General features: G+C 54.0%; 1 protein-coding gene across 2 annotated transcripts; it reads right to left on the bottom strand.

The window, feature by feature from the left end:
* Positions 1-1,261: 1,261 nt before the first annotated feature.
* Positions 1,262-14,963, bottom strand: MLEC (malectin). Of its 2 annotated transcripts, none has more exons than XM_028527930.1 (5): positions 14,541-14,963; positions 8,832-9,010; positions 8,082-8,258; positions 7,905-7,962; positions 1,262-6,721 (listed from the first exon to the last, which is right to left on the bottom strand). In XM_028527930.1, exons 1-5 carry the CDS (start codon positions 14,764-14,766, stop codon positions 6,492-6,494), a joined length of 870 nt encoding a protein of 289 aa, XP_028383731.1. In that variant the 5' UTR covers positions 14,767-14,963; the 3' UTR covers positions 1,262-6,491. The 2 variants fall into 2 exon arrangements, with proteins under 2 accessions (XP_028383731.1, XP_028383732.1); XM_028527931.2 differs by having other exon boundaries at positions 14,871-14,937.
* Between the last annotated feature and the right edge of the window lie 4,129 nt (positions 14,964-19,092).

Raw genomic sequence — 19,092 nt, 5'->3', positions numbered from 1 at the left:
GAGGGAAGGTCTGGCACACCGGCTCCCGCCGCCTGGGAGCCTGATTTCCTCAGCGAGATTAAGATCTGGACCCATGGAGTGGCTTGACCCAGGCCCCGGCACGCGGCCCGGGATCTTCTGCCAGACGGTTCCCCTGCCTGCCAGTCCCCGGAGCAGGGCTTCTTCAGGTCCCCTCCCCGGCTGGCAGCTCACGCAGAGCTCCTTGAAATAGCAACAGCTGAACCCGAATTAGTCCACAGCTCCAGCTCTAGGTGGGCTCACGCTAAGAAAGAGGCTCTGTGGGCCTTCTGGCTTCTCCGGGCCCCGAGAACAGACTCCGCCAACACTGGCCTCATTCTTCCGAGTTCAGCGCTGAATTCCGCCCTTCAAGGGCTAGGAGGGAGGGAGGCCCAGCTCCTCCTCCCTCTCCCCAAACCAGCAGCCTCGGTTCCTGCGGGGAGGGGGGTACAGCAGGTAGGCCCCAGAGCATTGTGGGGAAATGGAAGGCAGCCAAGGGATGACTGAGGGCAAGCTCCAGTCCAACCCCAGCTCTGCGTCCTGCCGGCTGTGTGGCCTTGGGCAAGTCACTTCCCCTCTGAACGGCTCATACCTGTTGGTTTGGTGACGATTAAACGGGCAACATCTGTGAAAGTGCACGTCGACCTACCCATTTCAAGGACGCGGGGAAGGATGGCTGTAATTATTACTCTTACAGCTTTGGAAAGAGCACAGGCCATGCAGGTAGGCAGGCAGGCTGGCAGGCTAGGTGTGAGTCTCGGCTCCCCACTTCCTGACTAGCCCAGGGTAAGTCACTGAGTTTCTGTTCCTCGGCTGTAAAACACGGCAGATACATTACGGGGAGAAAAATCCTTCCTGCTCTTTCTGCCCCTTCCTAGTGCGTACTCAATGCCAGCAACGCACCAGAAAAGGAGGAAGCAAGGAGACCTGTTCCATGCTCCTGTGTCCACAGGCGGCGGCGGGAGCTGAGGGAATGAGGGGCAGCCAGGCCCGGCGTGCCTTGGACCGAGTCCGTCGTGGCCTGGTGTTCCAGTGAAAGTGGAAACAAAACAAAACGTTCACTTTTCCTTGAATGTGCTGTTGGTTGAACTGGCCAGGCATGGTTTTACAGTTTCACTTCCTTAACCCAACACCCCAGTGCAAAGACAGGCAAGAGCCATGTGGCTAAACGTGCCCCGTGCTGAGTGAACGCCTGGCTCGGCCTTCTCCCACCCCGTCACCTCACCCCTTCACAGTCAAGTTCAAACTCAACCCCAACACAGAGTGTCACTGCAAATTGTTTATTAAAACACAAAGCAATGGACAGTGAAAAACATCCTGATTTTTTTTCTTTTTGGTGGGAGTAGGGTGGGGCACGGAAGGGGCAGGGACAGGTGGACACAGCCCAGAAGGAAAGACAGCTCTATCCACCCCTGCTGCTCTCCCGGGCCAGCCAGGGTCAAAGCCCCTCGGTCCGTCCCACTGTGCCGCTGTAAGTGCGCGTCGTGGCCACAGACTTGGTTTCGCCTCCGCGGGGAGAGGACAGGGATCTAGAGTAGGAACTACGAAGGGCTGCTAAGAACTCGACACTACTCTCCAGCACATGGTGTACAGAGCAGAGCAGCCGGGACCAGTCAGGAGGGGCGGGCTGGGCTCGCAGACAAGCCAGGTGGAAGGCTGGAGCGGCTGCTCTGAGCTCAGAACGGGCAGCCGGCCCCGACATGGGAGAACTCGGCGGAAGAAAAACCCAAGGAGGAAGCTAACCCAGGGTCAAATTTCTTTTCATTCCCTGGATTCCGACAGGCCAGGGCAGAGGAGTCCAGGATGTCTCATTCCTGGTTTCACCGAGCCGCCTCTCCCTGCCAGCGCTCCCCTCCCGCCGGCGACTCGGCCCTGCTTTCCCGACAGTTGTCCTTTGCAAAGACGAGCGCGCACTTCAGTTTGTTATTGTTTCTTCTCGTGCTGAAGGAAAGCGCCGAAGCTCAAAATAGAGGTGAGAACGGAGTTCTGCTCTGCCTGGCGCTGCGTGCCCCCCTCACGAGACTGCCTGGATGCGAGCGGTGCCAAGGCCCTCTCTGCCAACTCTGCCAGGCACCGCTGTCTGCCCGGCTGCCAGCACGATCCTGGCTCCTTGCTTTTGTACTCCTGGGCGGGGGGGGCCCATCCCAAGAGATCTATCCTGCTCTTTTTCTGCCAACCCAGCCAGTCCTCAAATCATCTGTTCTTATCAAAAAGATGTGGCAACCCAAAGTAGGCTGGCCAGAAGGCCGCTGGGGAGGGACAAACCAGATCGGCAGCAAGCCACCCATGCACAGAGAGGAAACCCGCCCTCGCTAGGCAGCTGACCCGCCGGTGCCAATCTCGTCTCGTAACAAAATGAGGAAGCCTAGCCCTCTTGCTCCAGGAGCGGCCTCGCTGCAGAAAGAGCCGCAGCTCAGACTGAAAGGGAAAAACTACGCTGAGCGCTCTGAAGCTCGAACAGTAAGGCTTCTTTGCAATTTCCTTAGAGCTCTTTGATCCCTAATTCTATCTTCCCATAGAAGAGAGAGCTCTGAACAGACCCTAGGTGTTCCCGGTTCTGCTTGGCCCCGGCCTCTGCCCCGGGAGCCACAGCGGAGGACGGCCCAAGGCCTCTCCCTCCGCCCTTCTTTCAAACAGAAGCATCTTTTAGCCTCTCACTGCGGAAAGCTCCCCTGCTCTCCTCAGTCCGTCCGGAGAGGCATGGAGGACAGTATTACATGGTGCCACTTGATGCCATTAAGGCTCCTCGGGGCAAGAAGACACTTGAATTAGGTCAGAGCTGGCCAGCCAAGGGCAAGGGGAAGAAGGGAGGGGGGAAGCAGCCCCAGGGCAGGGACTGAAAGACCACTGCCCAGACCTGAATCGGAGGGAATGCCCACCCTGGCGCAGAGCAGGCGAGGAAAAGGCACTGTGCTGACCCGGGGGGGTCCTTCCCTGACCCCCAGGGAGGGCAGAGAGCCCGCTGACTCCTTCCCTGGGCTTCTCAAGTGGGCCGTTTTGTAGGGAAGGGTGTGTAAGTGCTGCGGGAGGGAGCATACCGCTGCCGTTTTCGGACTTTCCGCTGAGGTTCTAGGAGCCGTGGCCAGGCCTTCCCGAGCGCGGGTAGAGAGGCAGGGTAAGAAGGAAGAGAAATTCCTTAAAACGGAAGCTTCTTCAAAAAGATAGTCGAATCACAATTCTGAAACTGGATTACACAGTTCCCAGGCACAGAAAGAGGAAGGTAACCGTAACGCAAACTTCGCCCTCTCTCCTAAAAGCCTAAGTGACTTCTTGTGTGCTCCCAGATTGCAGGCCGGCGGCCCCTAGGCAAACAGCGGGAACGAGAGAATGAGACCACACTCCCGAACCACAGGAGGCCCGGCGGGCCTCCCGGGAGTCTGACACCACCGACACTGAAGATGACCGTCTTTCAAGTCCCCAGACCTCAGTGTCTCCACTGAGCAGCTTCTCCTCAATAGTGGGAATTTCTCCAAGAATGGATCTCCTTAGGGGACATGGGACCCACAGACTGTTTCCTGGTACAATGTTTCAGCATGAGAGAAGCCCCAAAAAAGTCCCATTAGAGGCCGGCTGGCCCCTGGCCCAAATCAGAGCGACACTGCAGACCCTCTGGCCATCTTCAGCAGACACCTTTGCATGGTCCACCCAGAACAACGGAAGCTACGCTTCTGGCAAAAGGAGCTCCACCCTGGCCATCTGCTCTTAGCTCTGGCCAGCTGGTCTCAGGGGACCTAAGCAGCCTGGGGCAGAGCGCAGATCCAGGGGAAGAGCCCAGGCCGCTGCTCCCCCACCCCTAACTGCCCCCGCTCCGCACCCCCGAACTCCAACAGACCCCCTACAGCGCAGGCTCTCGGTCCTAGCACGAGCTCAAAATACAGGCAAGGGAACAAACAGTGCAAAAAGCAAAAGATGAACTACTGAGTAATTCTTAGCCCACACAATACAAAAATAAAAAAAATAAAGAGTGCCCCATCCCACCGCTTTAACCTAAATTTCACGTACCTATATCATCTGGGAGGGGATAAAAAAAAAAAGCTTTCAAGTTCAGCATCATGAGCCAGCTGTGACCAGCCCTTGGCCCAGGGGACTCTACCCCAGCCCCCGCCATCTCTTCCTGTTACCTCATTTCCCCTTCAGTTTTTGTCGGCCAGAGAGAGATGTTCCTTCCTTTCGGACACAACCGAAGAGGAAAGTGCCCATCCCTACCCCGAGCTCAGGGGAAAAGGGTGGGCTGGGAGACAGAGGCAGCTGCGGAGCTGCTTGGCTTACAGTACCGTGAGGAAATGGCCCCAGGAGCCGGGGCTTCCTTCTGAGACTCTGAGTCACGGAAGGGATGCGCGGAGGTGAGGAGGTGGGGACCCCTCCTTCCTCAGCGAGACCCAGGCAGACGAACACGGCAGAACGCAGGCAGCGAGTCTTCCTTCCTCGGCTCGTCGCCGGTCCAGGCCGCAGCCCCCGGCCCTGGGCAGTTGGGACGGGATGGAACGGGACGGAATGGGGGCCGAAGCCACTGTCAGAAGCCCAGTGGACAGTCAGGATGCCCGCTGCCCCGGGCAGGTGGTCCCAGGATGGAGGGTCTGCCATCCTTTACAGCAGGGAGCTCTGTACAGCTCTCCACCTTCCCGACCGCGGCCTTCGGCCACAACCGAGCGGCTGCCTGACTCAACACCCGAGCACGGAGGCCGAAGTCGCAGCCAGAACGAAGGGCCACGACGGTCAGAGGACGAAATGCCGGCCCAGGCTCACTCGTGAAAAGCCACAGCCCGGCTCGTGAGCCCGAGGACGACTTACTTTGTCACATACGAAGTAGTTCAAAGAGATGGAGCTCTTTACAAAATACACCCAAAAAAGACCGACTCGAAATTAAACGCCTTCACAAAATTGCCCTGGCCTGAGAGGCCCTGCTGCCCCAGCCCAAGCAGAAGCCAGCCCTGCTGCCTTCCGTCCACAGAGCTCCTCGCAGCCGGGAAGCAGAAGACAGCGACCAGAGGCAGGACAGCAGGGAAGAACCGCTTCCTGCAGAGAAGCCTTTCCGGGGAACTCAAGATGGACACTTAGATGCCACGGTGGGCTCCAGGGCCACCAGGGCGATGGTGGCCGGGAACTCTGTCCCTCCCGCCACACCAAGAACCTGACTGCTACTTGCAGAGGAAAACGAAAGGACAGAGGGGCAGATTGTTAAGACCGGCAAGCCGCGTCCCTGGGCCAGGGACAGACAGACAGTCTAGCTCCTTGGGGCAGCTCTAGGCATGACCCAGAACTGGCTGAACCGTGACATAAAAGGACAGAGGAGTAAATGAACATCAGACGCTAGACATTCTAAAACAGTGGTCAGTCACTTCGCAGCGTTCAAGTCTCTGAGGTTGCTCCTAAGGGATGCTTACATAAGCCTTTTCTAATCCAAAGACCAGAAGAGACTCTTAAGGTCAAGTGTTCTGTCACTGCAGGCTGGAAAGCATCTCTGTCCCCTGGCAGCAAGCCCCCGCAAAGGGGCCAGTGCGAGAACTGCTCGGGTCAGGTCTTCCTGCTGCTGGCTCAGAGCTCCAGGGAGGGAGGTACCGTCAAGGTGAAGTGGTAGGTGATAAGACATTCAAGCAGAGGGAATCCTAAGTCCTCATGTCGTCTTCCCTTGGCAATTACTTAGTGAGATGGTTGAGAGAGAATTCAAATGAGCCAGATGAAGAAACAAAACAAAAAAAAAAAAGAGAGAGAGAAAGAAAGAAAGAAGAAATTAAGTCCCCAACAAACACTGAAATCAAAATGATTTGCTGTGGTAACAAGCCGGAGGCGATCTGAGGGCCTGACGTACACTGACCGTCTCGGGTGCCAGACCGCCCCCTCCCCGGCCCAAGCCAGGGAAATAGGTGGCGACAGAAAGCTCAGACAGGAAGCTGGACCCGCCGATGGGCTAAAACCAGAAAGGCTTCCAAGTAGGAAAGTATCTACTTTTCTTTCTTTTTTTAAAAAAAACCCCTTCCGTTTTCATCCCTATCATACAAAGTATACGTCTTCACGCACGCGCAGACCTCGCCCACTCTCAATCCCGGGGGCACCTGGAAATGCATCTGGACACGTGTTCAGGACACACCCAACTCCCAGGGCTGGTCTCCTCAGGGAACAGGATGACTGTGTCCCTGCTGTTAATTTCAACCCTAAAAAAGGGGGTCTGCCCCAAGTTCAGAGTCCTTTCCACTAGGTAAACAGACGAGAGTCCTTGAGCAGGGAGGGCCCGTCCACCCGAGCGAGGTGCCTCGGAGAGGAAAGAGACGGCGGGGCCCGCCGCGAGCGGAGGCCCGGGCCGAGGCAGGCTGGGGGCCCAGTGGTGCCGAAGGAGGGCTGCTCTCCACGCGCTCTGCCTCTTGTTAGCTCCTTTAATTTTTTTGTGGTGTTTTTAGTTTGTTTGTGTTAATCACCGTGAAAAGGACAGGAACCAAACCAACGCGTCCGGTCTCGTTCCCACGCCCCTCCACCCTGCTCAGGGCGGTGACTTGCGCTCACAACCGGCAGAGGCAGAAGAGGGTCGGAATGAAGACTCCGAAGGCCACCAGGATGGGAAACATGAGGCTGCTGTTGTCCGAGGCGTAGGGGTTGGGTGTGCGGGGGCCGGACTGCACGCGGTTCTTATTGGTCTGTCTTTTCAGATTAGATCCTTCATCGTACTCTTCTTCCTCCTCTTCCTCTTCCTTCTTCTCCAGTCCTGGATGAGGCTGCAGCTTTGGCACATCTGACACAAGAAAGAGGATACCTTTTAATAAGACCCACAGCACTGACGGGGAGACCCTTAGACGCGGTAAATGAGTCACAATAAAGAGACGCTGTGACCTAACCAGGGGCCGCAGGGAGGGGCAGAAGGAGCAGAAATAGCTTCCGGCCTAGAGAACTGCAGGTTCCGGAGCACATCAGCCGTCTTCGGATTCGGCTAAGACACAGTGAAAGCCTGCACACAGGGAGGGTCACTCTCTCCCCTACCAGTCCCACTTCTCCAGGTCCCCAAGAGGACGGACTGGACAGGGCCGATGACACAACGCCCAGGCTTCCCCTTTTCGAACCCCTCCTCCTCCCTGCCACAGTCCCACATTCTCTTCTGATTCACAAAGCAGCCGAGGCAGAGCCGATGCACAGAGTTCTGGGCTCTCACACATACTACCCCTCTTCTGTCTCCTCCTCGGGCGGGCACTCGGGCCGTAAATCTGTGGGCTGTGAGACATCTGCCTGGGTGTCATCATATCAGCACTGGGGGACATCAAGACAACGGGATGAGACCCTCAGCGCCTTCAGGATGAGTTGGGAAAGGGTACAGAGGTGGGATGGGGAGAAAAGGTACTAAGACACTAGCTTTCTCTGCAAAAATCCGCCTGGGAAGCTGGCAGCCAGCATAATCTCAACCTTGAGACGGAAACGTACCCTGCGGCTGGATCACAAGGACAAGGAGACAATAATAAATGAACTTCTGCCCAGTGCGGCCCGGCAACACTGGAGCCTGGGAGCAGACGGAGCAGACGGAAACAGTGAAGAACCCCTCCTTCTGCCCGCCCCCCACCCCCGCCCCAGGGAACAGGCATCAAAGAAACAGAATAGAGACCCGTTCTGGACAATTCCAAACAGCTACAAGGGTCTGGTACACCAGCAAGTGTGTTCATCACAATTTACAGGGAAGTTAAAGGAATCCGTCCCAAACCACACAGCTGATTAGATGGCAGCAACGCAAGTCAAACACAGGTCTGGCTCCGAGGCTCATCCCTCCTTACACCGGGCTACACTCCATCCCCAGCCTCCTGACCCTGGGGCCCCCACCGTCTGGCTTTCAGTAATTGTTTTCAAAATATCAGGCAGCTAAATTATCCCCCGGGGGTTTTCACAACCATACCTGTTGGCCCAAGTCTAAAAGCAGATCGAAAACAACTCACCGTCCACCGTCCCGGCCATGATGTAGAGCGCACACACTTTGGGATTGTCATAGTACCCCTGCGGCCGCGCGGGAGAGAACGGGAGACGGCGGTCAGCCCCGCGCAGTGGCCCTCGGCCCCCCTGCCCCCCGGCTCGTGAGCTCTCCCTCGGCGCTGAAGGCACCACGGGGGCTTTACCTTGACAAACTCGATGTACAGTTTCCCCGTGAAGGTGGACACCTCTCCCTGGACGCTCAGCTTCCCTTTTCTGATGCTCATCGGGATGATCTCATCGTGAGCGGTGCTGTGCCCGACGCGATCGAAGATGTCCAGGTCCTTCACCACCACGTGGCCGTTCAATCGCACATCAAACACCTTCCGAGACGGAAAAAGGAGACAGTGTCAAAACCATCAGCTCCATGCCCTTGCAGCGGTGGGACGACACAGGCCTGTCTGGGCTTCCAGTTCAAAAGCAATTTAAGGAACCGCAGGGCCGGATATGCTCCAGGATAGCTGGAGTCCTCTACCTGAGCCACACCAAGGCCATGTCCCTTCCCTCTCAAGGGGGCCTCAGACTGGCCTTAGGGAACAAACCAAAAAAAGCTCAACATGGAAACAAGGAAATTCACAAGAAGGGACGGGAGAAGAACAAGGCTGAAAAAAAAAAAAACGCAGGTGCAGACACCAAGAAGAAAGATAACCCGGAGGGCCTCAAAGGCAGGATCGGTTTCTTGCTGCGGAGAGTCCTCTGCCACCAGCCCCGGGCAAGTGCAGCCCCGTGAGCTGTGGGACACGGCTTCTCTAGCCGCAAAGGGAACCCAGCTTTCCCCTCAAAGGTCGGGGGTCCCTCCCTCCTGAGGAGGTCTGCTCGCCCCGGAGGACTGGCCGAGAGTGGCGCCCTCTCACTGGTCCGGGGGGGCGGGGGTGGGGGCGCTGACCAGGCCCCACCTTCTGCTGGGACTGCGCGAAGTAGACCTCGGCGAACTTCAGCACCAGCACGTAGTCCCCCTCGTCCTTGATGGGCACTTCGTAGCCGAAGGTCTCCTCGTTGTACCGCTCGGTCTGGTACAGGATCTGGTCCTCGGGGTTGGAGCGGAGGATCGGCAGCTTCATGCCGTAGTCGGAGGCTGGGGACAAAAGATAACGAGAAATCACATCACAGGCAAAACATGAAAGAAGAGCAGAGACCCCCGAACGGCCGGAGGCATTTCCAGGGCAATGCTAATAACCGCCCAGCGGAAGGGGCCGGCCCCTTTGCTCCTGGCTCCCAGCACACCAGATGCAAAGGCAAGAAAGCCATTACTAAGCCAGAGTGAAAAAATGAAAAGGACCGAAGCCTAATCACCCCAACAGCTCCCGCAGACCCCAGAGCAACCCCCAGAGCGGGATTTTCTCTGAAAGTTTTTCTTTCAGACATGACTTTTTCAGAGAACAGGTCTAACTCATTATTAGAACAAAGCACTACGGCCCAGCTGCCTGGTGCCCTGCAAGGGGGCACTTCAGAGAAACCTCATAAAACAAGGGGGATGGCCCAGAACTCTACAAGACCAGTACCTGCAAAAAGAATGTGTTTTTCTTATTCAGAAAAGCTCCGAGTCTGGGAAGCAGGGTATCTGTGGGGACAGTCATTCTTCATTGTCTTCACCACAAACAAGTCACCCAGCTTCAGTTGCTTTTTATGACTTTTCATTGAAAAAGTCTGAAGGCGCTAAAGAAGGGTTCGATGCTCTCCAATTTCCTTCAGGTCCAAGCACCTTTCTTCCCACAGGCGCACGCAATTCACCCTCGCCTCCTCTCCTGCACACTCCCCCCAGTTTAAACAAAAAGGAGGAAGAAACTTCCTACTGCACCTCAGACACCCAGCACGGTTCCTGCAAAGCGATGAAGCCATGCGCTTCTCCCCAGGGGGCTAGAGCCACCCCAGCCGGGAGAGAAAACCTGCCACGGTCCTTCTGGCTCCTCTGGCCTGAGACGCCCGAGTTCTGGGGCAGCGGCCCTCCCGTCTCACAGACTGACGAGGGGGGAGGCGGGGTAAAGGCAAAAAGATGCTCGCCTCAGGTCGGGGTCAGAACAGCCGAAAGCCTTGAATGCCTCAGGTTCTCCCCCAAACTTAGTAGGAGACGATACAGTGTGAGGTGTGTCTTCCCCCAACCTAACAAACTAAACTGGGGGGTCTTTCCTCAAACATAAGACACTGCACTCCAGCCCCAGGGGGGAGTGGTCATGCTGCCTTCTTCAGAGAGGAGCCTCTCCGACCCCTTCATCCCGGGAACACAAGGAGGCTGCCCGGGGTTCCACAAATCTACCTTCCGCAGGCCTGGTTTCTCCTCCAGCCCAGACTTGAGAGCTCACGGCCACCTTCCCATCTCACGCAGTGGCTCTGGTGACACAGGGCCCCTAGATCCCTTGGGAGATGTCTACGAGTGACCATCCCTGGGCATTATCTTCTGAATCACCAAAAACCAGAGAGAGAGAGAGAGAGAGAGAGAGAGGCGAGTGCGAGCACACGCCAGCGCGCGTGAATCTGGAGATAAAAAAGCAACTGAGAGACCCAGTGGCTAAGGTCAAGCCCTCAAAAAAATAAACATAAGTATTAACAGTTCCTGTAAGTGAACAGTAGCCTGAGATCAGATGCACTAATGAGACAAAGTAACAGGAAACTCAGTGCACTTTTTGTCTTTGGGCATTTCTTCTTCCTACTTCTCCTCCCAAAACCAAAGGGGGGCCGCTGAGCAGCACTACAAAGGGTGCACTGCGAGCCGCCCCGGGCTCTCTCCCCGGCTCATGTGACCTTACACTGGGGCATAAACCTATCAAGATGAAAAGACGGCTATTTTTCATTCAACTGAGTTCTAAGAATTTCCTTCTTCCGCGAGGGACCGTAATCCTTACAAATTTGGAACGTTAACTAGATTTGCTTTTTAGATACACAGAAAAAGTTGGGCATGTGTGGGAAATCATGGTTTTTGTTTTGTTTTGTTTTGTTTTGCCCTTGCCAAGTGGAAAAAGTGAGAAACTGTCAGTAATGTAATCTCTGGCAGTCCCAGTCCCACAAGAAAACGCAGCCATGCGAACAAAAAAAAACGACTTAATAACCTGGGAATTACCTTTAAATATTTTCCCGTTCAAGTGGCCTTCCCAAGAGATCTGCCACATGCCACGCTGAATGTGCCCAAGACCCAAGAGATACAGCAGCAAAAAGGATTTTTTTCTTCCCTCCAGTGCCTTCACGTAGTCACAGCCCGACAGATTTCTCTAGAACACGGGGACGTGTACACAGCACACTGCAGCTCAGACAGCCACAGAGGAAGGGGGTCTCGGGGCCTACGTTTGCCCACTGCTGCTTAGTCCCGGACAATGGAGTGGCCAGCCCAGTTTTCAGAGTAAGCGAGCCTAGGATTTCAGTCCTAGAGTATGTGGCAAAGGACAAGTATTTCCTCTGGGTGTTTTCTCGCCTGTAAAATGGGGATATCGCCTGCCCAGATTCTCCGCGAACTTCTGCTACTCGGAGGGCCTGCGCGTGAAGCCTGCATCTTAGGTGGCGGTGTTGGGCCAGGAGTCTACACAAATCGGCGTCTTAAGCCAACCACAGGCATCCTATCTTTCAAGCGCGTATCTCACCAAGGCCAAATCCTTCCTCAGCCAAAAGGAAGGCTGCCCAGAAAAGGGTCTTCTCCTCAGGCCCACAGCATCAGTAACGTGATAGGCTCAGGCCCCCGGCCAGCTTCTTCCCTTCTGCAGCCACGTTCTGCCTTACTTTTAATTCTCTGTAAAAGGTCATCGAGCAAAGAAAAAGGTAGAGACACTTTAACCTACTCTGGACAGGGGAGTTCTCAGATTCATGTCACTGATTTCTGAAGCATGAGAACTTTTACTAAGAAGGAAAATAAGGCTCAGAGAAGGTACAGCAAGTTCTTCAGGGTAATACAAACGACTAAGGTGTCTTTCTATGAAGAGAAAATAGCCTCTCCTAAAACCAAGCCAGGCACTATGCCCTCAGGCCAAATAACCAGGTCTTCTCTCCCTTAGAGGCAAGGGGAACCCAGGAGCAGCAAGTTAAAAAGAACCCAGAATATGCGGCATGCCAAAATCCCAAATCGAGCGTGTCTGAACCACTCTCCGTAATGGTACTTTCATCTGCTGAAGCGCACCGGTTGAAAAAGCCTTTCCCAGGCTGTCACTATCTCCCGTGAACACCAAGTATCCTCGCGGGTGAAGTTCAATAAACATTGCCAAGCGCCTTTGAACGCTAAAGCCACTAGGTGCCCTGGGCCACTCACAGTTATATGAATGCTGAACTACAAAGACACTACAGAGAAAGAGCAAGTTCAAAAGCAGGCCAAACCCTTATCTGGATTAGCTTGGCAACAGATACCTGAATTCATTCAACATAAAATGAACTTTCTTTAGCACGCTGGAAACAGTATCACAGGCATGTGGGAAGAGATATAAGCATACAGCTCCTGCTGCAATCAGTGTGAATAGCTACATGAGGCCCAGGTCTCCAAATCGCTGGCGCGCCCTTATCCAAACAGAGCCAGAGAAGGAAAGCAGCGCGAACAGCTGCGCTTCCCTGGGTGGTGCCACACTCCTTAGCACAGAAGAAACTACAGAGCTGCCTCCCGAGAGTGGAAGCTTAATCACACCTCAGCCCCAGACCTAATGCCAGCAAAAAAGCTGGTCTCAGGCACCCAGAAGCACAATATTGCAACAGGCTGGTCCAAGCGGCAGCAGAAAAGCCATCTTCCACTCCTCATGCAGGCCCTAATACTGCTACATTCCGACCCAGGCTGATCGACTGGAGCAGGAAACTTCTGATGGCAGACTGCCTTGAAGGCCAGGGCCCAGGACAGGACTCTAGTACTCTTGAGCTTTGGTAGGTCTTGGGTAATTCTACTTGCTACAAAAAAACTCAGAAGGAACGGCAACCATGGGCCAAGAACCCAAGGACAGGGAGCCTGGTCACTGCTGATCAGGCCAAAACCCAAAAATAAATAAATAAATACAACTTTTTAAAAAACCCCGCCACCTGTACCAGCAAACTAAAACCAGGATTGCTGAATGAGAGGAGTAGTGGGGGAACCAAACCGGTGTGGTCCTGACTTCCTCCTCTGTACAACGGACCTGAAAGCCTGGTATCTGCATAAATGAAAGGAACCATCTGCACCCAGTCCTCACCACAGCCCTCTCAAGGGGCAAAGTCCGCAAACGGTTGCTCTCGAATTTCCTCAAGGGCCCATGCCCGCGAAGAGGAAGGGTCCAGATGGAGACGGTAGCGCCGCCTGCTAGGGAGTGTGACTTTGGCGGCCGTTACAGCTGCTAAACACGGGGCCCCCCTGACTCAGCTGAATCCAGCCTACTGAGACCTACATGCCAGGGCTACATAAATTCCAAGACAAACACAGAACTTCAGAAAACAGCTCTGTGTCCCAACGCTCTCACATATATGTAAGCCATAAACTCCCTAATATGCTCTGGGTATAGAATATAGCAAATCTCAAGGCACTACAATTAACTTGGAATAACCAAGTTAAATACTTGAGTCCAGGCAAGAGCCAAATCTGGGCATCGTGGAAAGAAAGAGTTGGAGAAAGTCTGTCTCCTACTTTTCTGGAGATGGCATACTGCCAATTTGTCAGCCTCTGACCCCAGCATACGGTATAAATCTTCCGACATTATGAAGCAAGGGCCTCCTTCGTAAACCTGTTTTCCAATCATACGTACAGAAGAGACAGAGTCTAGAGCAGATTTGCCCCAAGAGTGGTGTGGTCTGGGGATGACTTACATCAGAAGCCTCTGGTACAGAAACCTGGGTTTAATTTCTTAGGTCTGGAGTTTGCATTTTTAACCAGCTCTCCTTGCAATTCTTCCACCAACTTGAGGAGAACTGTGCAGCTCTGTAATAACCACTATTGCTCAATCAGTTAAGTCAAAATCATTTTTCCCATAAGCTGGAATCATACCTCTCTGGATCACTTAGCATAAGTTCTACACACTCTCAAACTATTCAGAACTTACACTGGTTGACCCAGCTGACACACCACCAGCCTCCAGTGCAGGATGATTTCGATATAACCATCCTCTGGGGGCGGCCTGCAGCTTCTACTTTTAAGCACACATAGTCCTCGCTCCAAAGCGGGGCGGGGAAAGGAGGCTGCGATCAAACTTTTCTGGCCCGTCCTCTTCAAAGATTCCTTTCTATTCTGGCTAAGTATCAAGCCCCACTCCTGCAGAACCAGTAAGGAAAGCGGCCGATGTCTGGGGTCGGCAAAATCCCACCAGGAACTGACTTGAGAGGAGAGAACCACCCGGGCCAGGGACACGGATAACCTACAACCGTGAGGCCTCGAGGTGGCAATAGGCCGCCCTCGTCTTTACTTTTTTCCCAGCTCGGGTCGAGGCGAGGAGTTAGGAAAATGCAGGATGCGAGGTCCAACTATAACTTCTCGCTAACTCTATGCCTCAATGGCTCTTGGTAGCTTCTCGAGCCAGTGCCAGGTTCTGAGCTGTGACCCGGTCCCTGTGGAAACTGCAGAAACTTTGTTTCAGAGACGTGGCCCCAGGGGTCGAGGAAGGGGGTTCGGGGCCCGCAGCCCTTAGCCGGCTGCACCCAGCACGGCAGGCCTGGGATCCCGCGGCTCCGCGAGAGGGTCTCACCTCGGCCCACCCGGCCTTCCAAAGGGTCCTTGCGGAAGTGGATCCCGTGCACGTCCACATGCGCTTCGCCGCCCGCGTTGACTGCCCAAATAACGCTCTCGGGCAGCCCGGCTCCCACCAAGCCAACCATGCCGAGCCCCGGCCCGCTGAAAGCCGGCAGCAGCAGCAGCAGCAGCAGTCGCAGGAGCGCCACAGCGGCTCCCTCAACCGCCCGGGCCCCCAGCATGGCGGCCACCAAAGCGGGGGCAGCCTCCTCCAACCCTCGTTCTCAGCCGGCCTCCAGGCCGCCCTGGACTCAGAGAAACAGCGCCACGGGCCGCTCTGTCTCACCCGCCGGGGACATGTCGATCTCAGGCCTCCTTCTCAACGACCGCTACCACCTCCCACCTCGGGAACAACCTATCCCGTCGGCCAGCCCCCGGCCACGATCTGCAGCCAATCAGCGTCCGGCCCTCATTAATTAGCCAACACCTCGCCGGGGTTCGCCCGCCCATTGGCTACAAGGTGCGGGGAAGGGCGTGGCTACTCCCAGGCGCCGGCCCAACCCTCAGGCACAGGAGGGAACGCGCGCAGAGGTTCGGAGTTCGGTTGAAACGGTGTTTCAATAAGGAAGTGTCGGGGTGCAGCGCCCAGACGGCCCCGGAATCTCGTAGCTGAATAGGAAAGGTGGCCGAGGGAGGAACGTTTAGGGAGAGCGCACCAACACGTTGCCAGCACTTCCGGTGCTCCAGATCCTAGGACCGAATGGGCACCAGAGGGGGCGTAGCCGATTTGCCCTCACCCTTTCTCTGAGACATGAACATAAGCTCTAATAGAAGCGATGGACACTCTCCCGACCTCAGAGTCTTTGTCCCCTAGTGAATCAGGAAACCCATCCTCCCACAGAAAGCCACATGCACTGGTCTTGAGGACTTGGCTCCCACGGGAACAAGACCCCGCCCCCACGCCCTATTGGGCTCATCCAGATGGCCATCCAATCAGAAGGCTCCAACGCAGCGGAAACGCGTGGCTTAGTGGGGGAGGGCCTCCAGGCTACCCTTGTCTCCATGGCAACGGCCTCAGGCCTGCCCCGGCGTCGTAGGGGGCGGGTCCGGGGCTTCCCCAGCCGCAGAGAGAAGAGTGGCGGGCGGAGGCCTGTCTGGAGATCTAGTCTGTTCCATCCGCGCTTGCGTGACCGGAGCTCCCCGTCTGCTGTGTGACAGTCCACCCAACGTCCTCTCACACTGGCGATCTCTGCGCTGTGGTCGCTACTCGAACTCCCACTTTTAAGATAGTAAAACAGGCCCAGAGAGGGGCAGTGTTGCCCGAAGGGTCACACAGCAAGTTTAGGGCACAGTCAAGGCAAAATCCCATTTATCTATTTATTCCACAACTATTTATAGAAACCCTACAATTAAGGTTGTCAGATTTAGCGGATAAAATACAGAAAGCTTAAATTTAAGTCTGAGCATAAACAAATGGGACATGCTTATACCAAAAAATAATTCATTGTGTGAAATTCAAATTTAGCCCTGGCTGGTGTGGCTCAGTGGATTGGGCGCCGGCTTGCGAACCCAAAGGTCACCGGTTTGATTCCCAGTCAGGGCACATGCCTGGGTTGCTGGCCAGGTCCGCAGCTGGGGGCGGATGAGAGGCAACCGATGGATGAATCTGTCACACATTGATGTTTCTCACCCTCTTTTTCTCCCTGCCTTTCCCTCTCTAAAAGTAAATAAATAAAATCTTTTTAAAATAAATAATAAACAAAGTTAAAAATAAAATAAATAAAATTCTAATTTAACGGGGCTTTTGCATTTTCTCTAACAACTCTGCCTGCTGGGGGCCAGGCAACGAGCTTTGTGCAGCAGTGAGCAAAACCACACCAGGCATCCTGCATGGGAATCACAGTCCCACGATTCAAATAAAATGGTGGTGAGTGCTACGAAGGAACAAAATGGGGTGCCGAAATGGAGAGCATTAATAGGGGGTTTTATTTAATTTATTTTTCAGAGAGAGGAGAAGAGTGGGAGAGAAACATAGATTGTTTGCTTTTCACACGCCCCCAACTGGGGACCTGGCCCACAACACAGGCATGTGCCCTGACCCCACCGGGAGGTGAACCTGTGACCCTTTAGTTCACAGGTCGGTACTCAATCTACTAAGCCACCAGAATTCCTTCCCTAGTCCCCAGGTTCACACAGAAGTAGCTTTTGGACTGTCCCCTCCTGGTTCCACTCCCCCCCCCCCCTTTTTTGCAAGGATCTGGACATGTTTCCTGCTACGTGTTTTCCCTTCGGGGCTGTTCTGGGGCCCTGCACTTGGGCTTCTAATCCCACTTTCTTCTCTCTGAAAACTGTCATCTTTGGAGCAGCCGGGCAATTTAGAGCTTGAATAGCTCTCAGGGCAGAGGTGATGCGGGCTTCCTACCGCCAACCACAAGATTACCCTCAGAGCCCGTGGTCTAGCCACACACTCACTTCCTCCGGGAACTCAGGTTTATTTTATCTCCAAGGCCATCTAGTTCAGGAGAAAACCATAACAGGAATGGCTTAAACTTTCCTCAAAAGATCTTACAAAGTTAAGGGCTTAAAGAGCCTTCTCTCAGCTCCCCAGGTCCTTGGTCACTGGAAGGAAGTGGTCAAGATTCCTGGCTAGCACCCACTAGGCTCAAGTTCTCTACCTGCATGGGCCACCCTTGCACCAAAGAGCTTGTCTCCATTTTTGAAATTCAACAGCTTGTGGATGAGGCTACCTTTCAGGTAAAATGAAATCTCTGAGACCCTGGAGGCAGGATGAGCATGGAATCTAAGTTAGACTGCCTGGGTTCCGAGCCCTGCTCCCCCACCTACTGTGTGGCCTTGAACAGGTAACATACCTCTCTGAATTTCAGTTTTCTCAACTGCGAAAGACATAATAATACTTCCAACTTCAAAGGATGGATGGATGAGTAGAGAAGGTAATACAACCACCTGACCTAGCAATGTCATTCCATTTCTCCCAAGAGAAATGAAAACATATGTTCACACACAAACCTGTACACAAACGTTCATGGCAACATTATTCATAATAGTCAAAAAGTAGAAGCAGCCTGGTTGTAAAGTACAGCAAAGGAAATGCAGTCAATCATACTGTAGTAATTCTGTATGGTGCCTGCTGGCTACTGGCAATATCAGGAGGAACGCTTCGTCAAGTATATGGTTGTCTACCCGCTAGGTTGTACACCTGAAACTAATACAAAATTTCTTTTCTCTGGACCTCAGTTTCCTCATCTATAAAATGCAAATAAGAAGACCCACCATACAAGGGTGTTAGGAGCCCTGAACAGAGCGGCTGGCCTATAGTAACATCCTCAGTGCACCATGGCTATTAATCATGTCAGAAGAAATAATTATAGCATGTGATGCTAACACTTGATAAATAGTGTTAGCAAAGGCCTCAGTGAAGTGCTCAGGCTGAGGAGTTGGGAAAAAACCCTTCCGCCCCGGGGAGGGAAAAGCCCAAGGGAACCAAGTTCAAACGTGGAAAAGGAGCAGCTGCTTGTGAGCCCCCAGAGGCAGTTTCACCTTGACCCACAAAACTGAAAAGGGGTGTGTCTTCCTGTACAGATAAGGATCAGAAGAACAAAGCATGCTATTAATTGTCTTGCCTATTTTAAGTTTGTGGAATATTTTTCCCCCCTTAAAGATAAGCTCACAATAAAAGTTCAAAAGGTAAACACAGAAAGCGGGTGGAGGCCGGTCTTGCCTACTACCAAACCCGCCCTGCCAGCCCTTGCACTCAGAGTGGGCGGTGTGGTACCAAAGCCAAGTTTTCTAGCCCAGGGCCTATGGCAGCGAGATGGCAAAGGGACCAGAGCCACCTAGAGAGTCAGGAAACCACCGTGTTGCCCGGTCCTGGCCCCAGGTGGGTCTCTTGAACCGAGAGAAACCTGGCTGGGTCTCGAACTTCAGGGGGGAGGGCGAATGGACTTGGCTTTTCTTTGGTTCCCCCAGGAGGATATGAGTCACAGGGAAGAAGCCAGCCAGGCCCAGGACTGCCCAGGACAAGGACAGAAACACCAGCCGTCTTCCCATCTGGATGGCCTTGGGCAAGTCACTTCCCTTCTGCACTACGCTTTCCTCACCTGTGAAGGATGTGAGGAGACTTTTCAGGCTCCTAGAGTCAGATGAAGATTATATAAAGCGAACTTCAGGAGAGTGACTTACGTGACCATCGTAAGCAAGCACTCTATGTGTTAGCTGCGCTCGCTATCTCCCAGGCTCCTTTAATTGTGTGAAGGATACAATTTACGAGATTGAGAACACCAAGGACAGTCTATATTACCTACTGCAGGTGCGAGCGTGGTGAGCCACATTTCCTCTCTGAACCTCAGCCTCCTCATCTGTAAAATAGGGTGAGATGATGAAGAAAAAGGACATAACACAAAACTGAAAATAACTCACAAATAAATAAAGCGGCTGCTTTGTTTTTCCCATTCCCTTCCCTAGAACTGGGCACGTTAGGGAAGCGACACGAAGAAGCAGGATAGCCAGAGCTTGGCCACTGGATGGTAAATGGCCCCTTAGGCCGGAAC

This window comes from Phyllostomus discolor, chromosome 13 (assembly GCF_004126475.2).
Source record: "Phyllostomus discolor isolate MPI-MPIP mPhyDis1 chromosome 13, mPhyDis1.pri.v3, whole genome shotgun sequence".
Taxonomy (NCBI): Eukaryota; Metazoa; Chordata; class Mammalia; order Chiroptera; family Phyllostomidae; genus Phyllostomus; species Phyllostomus discolor.
Note: the sequence above shows the minus strand (reverse complement) of the source record. Positions and strands in the feature narration are given on the sequence as shown.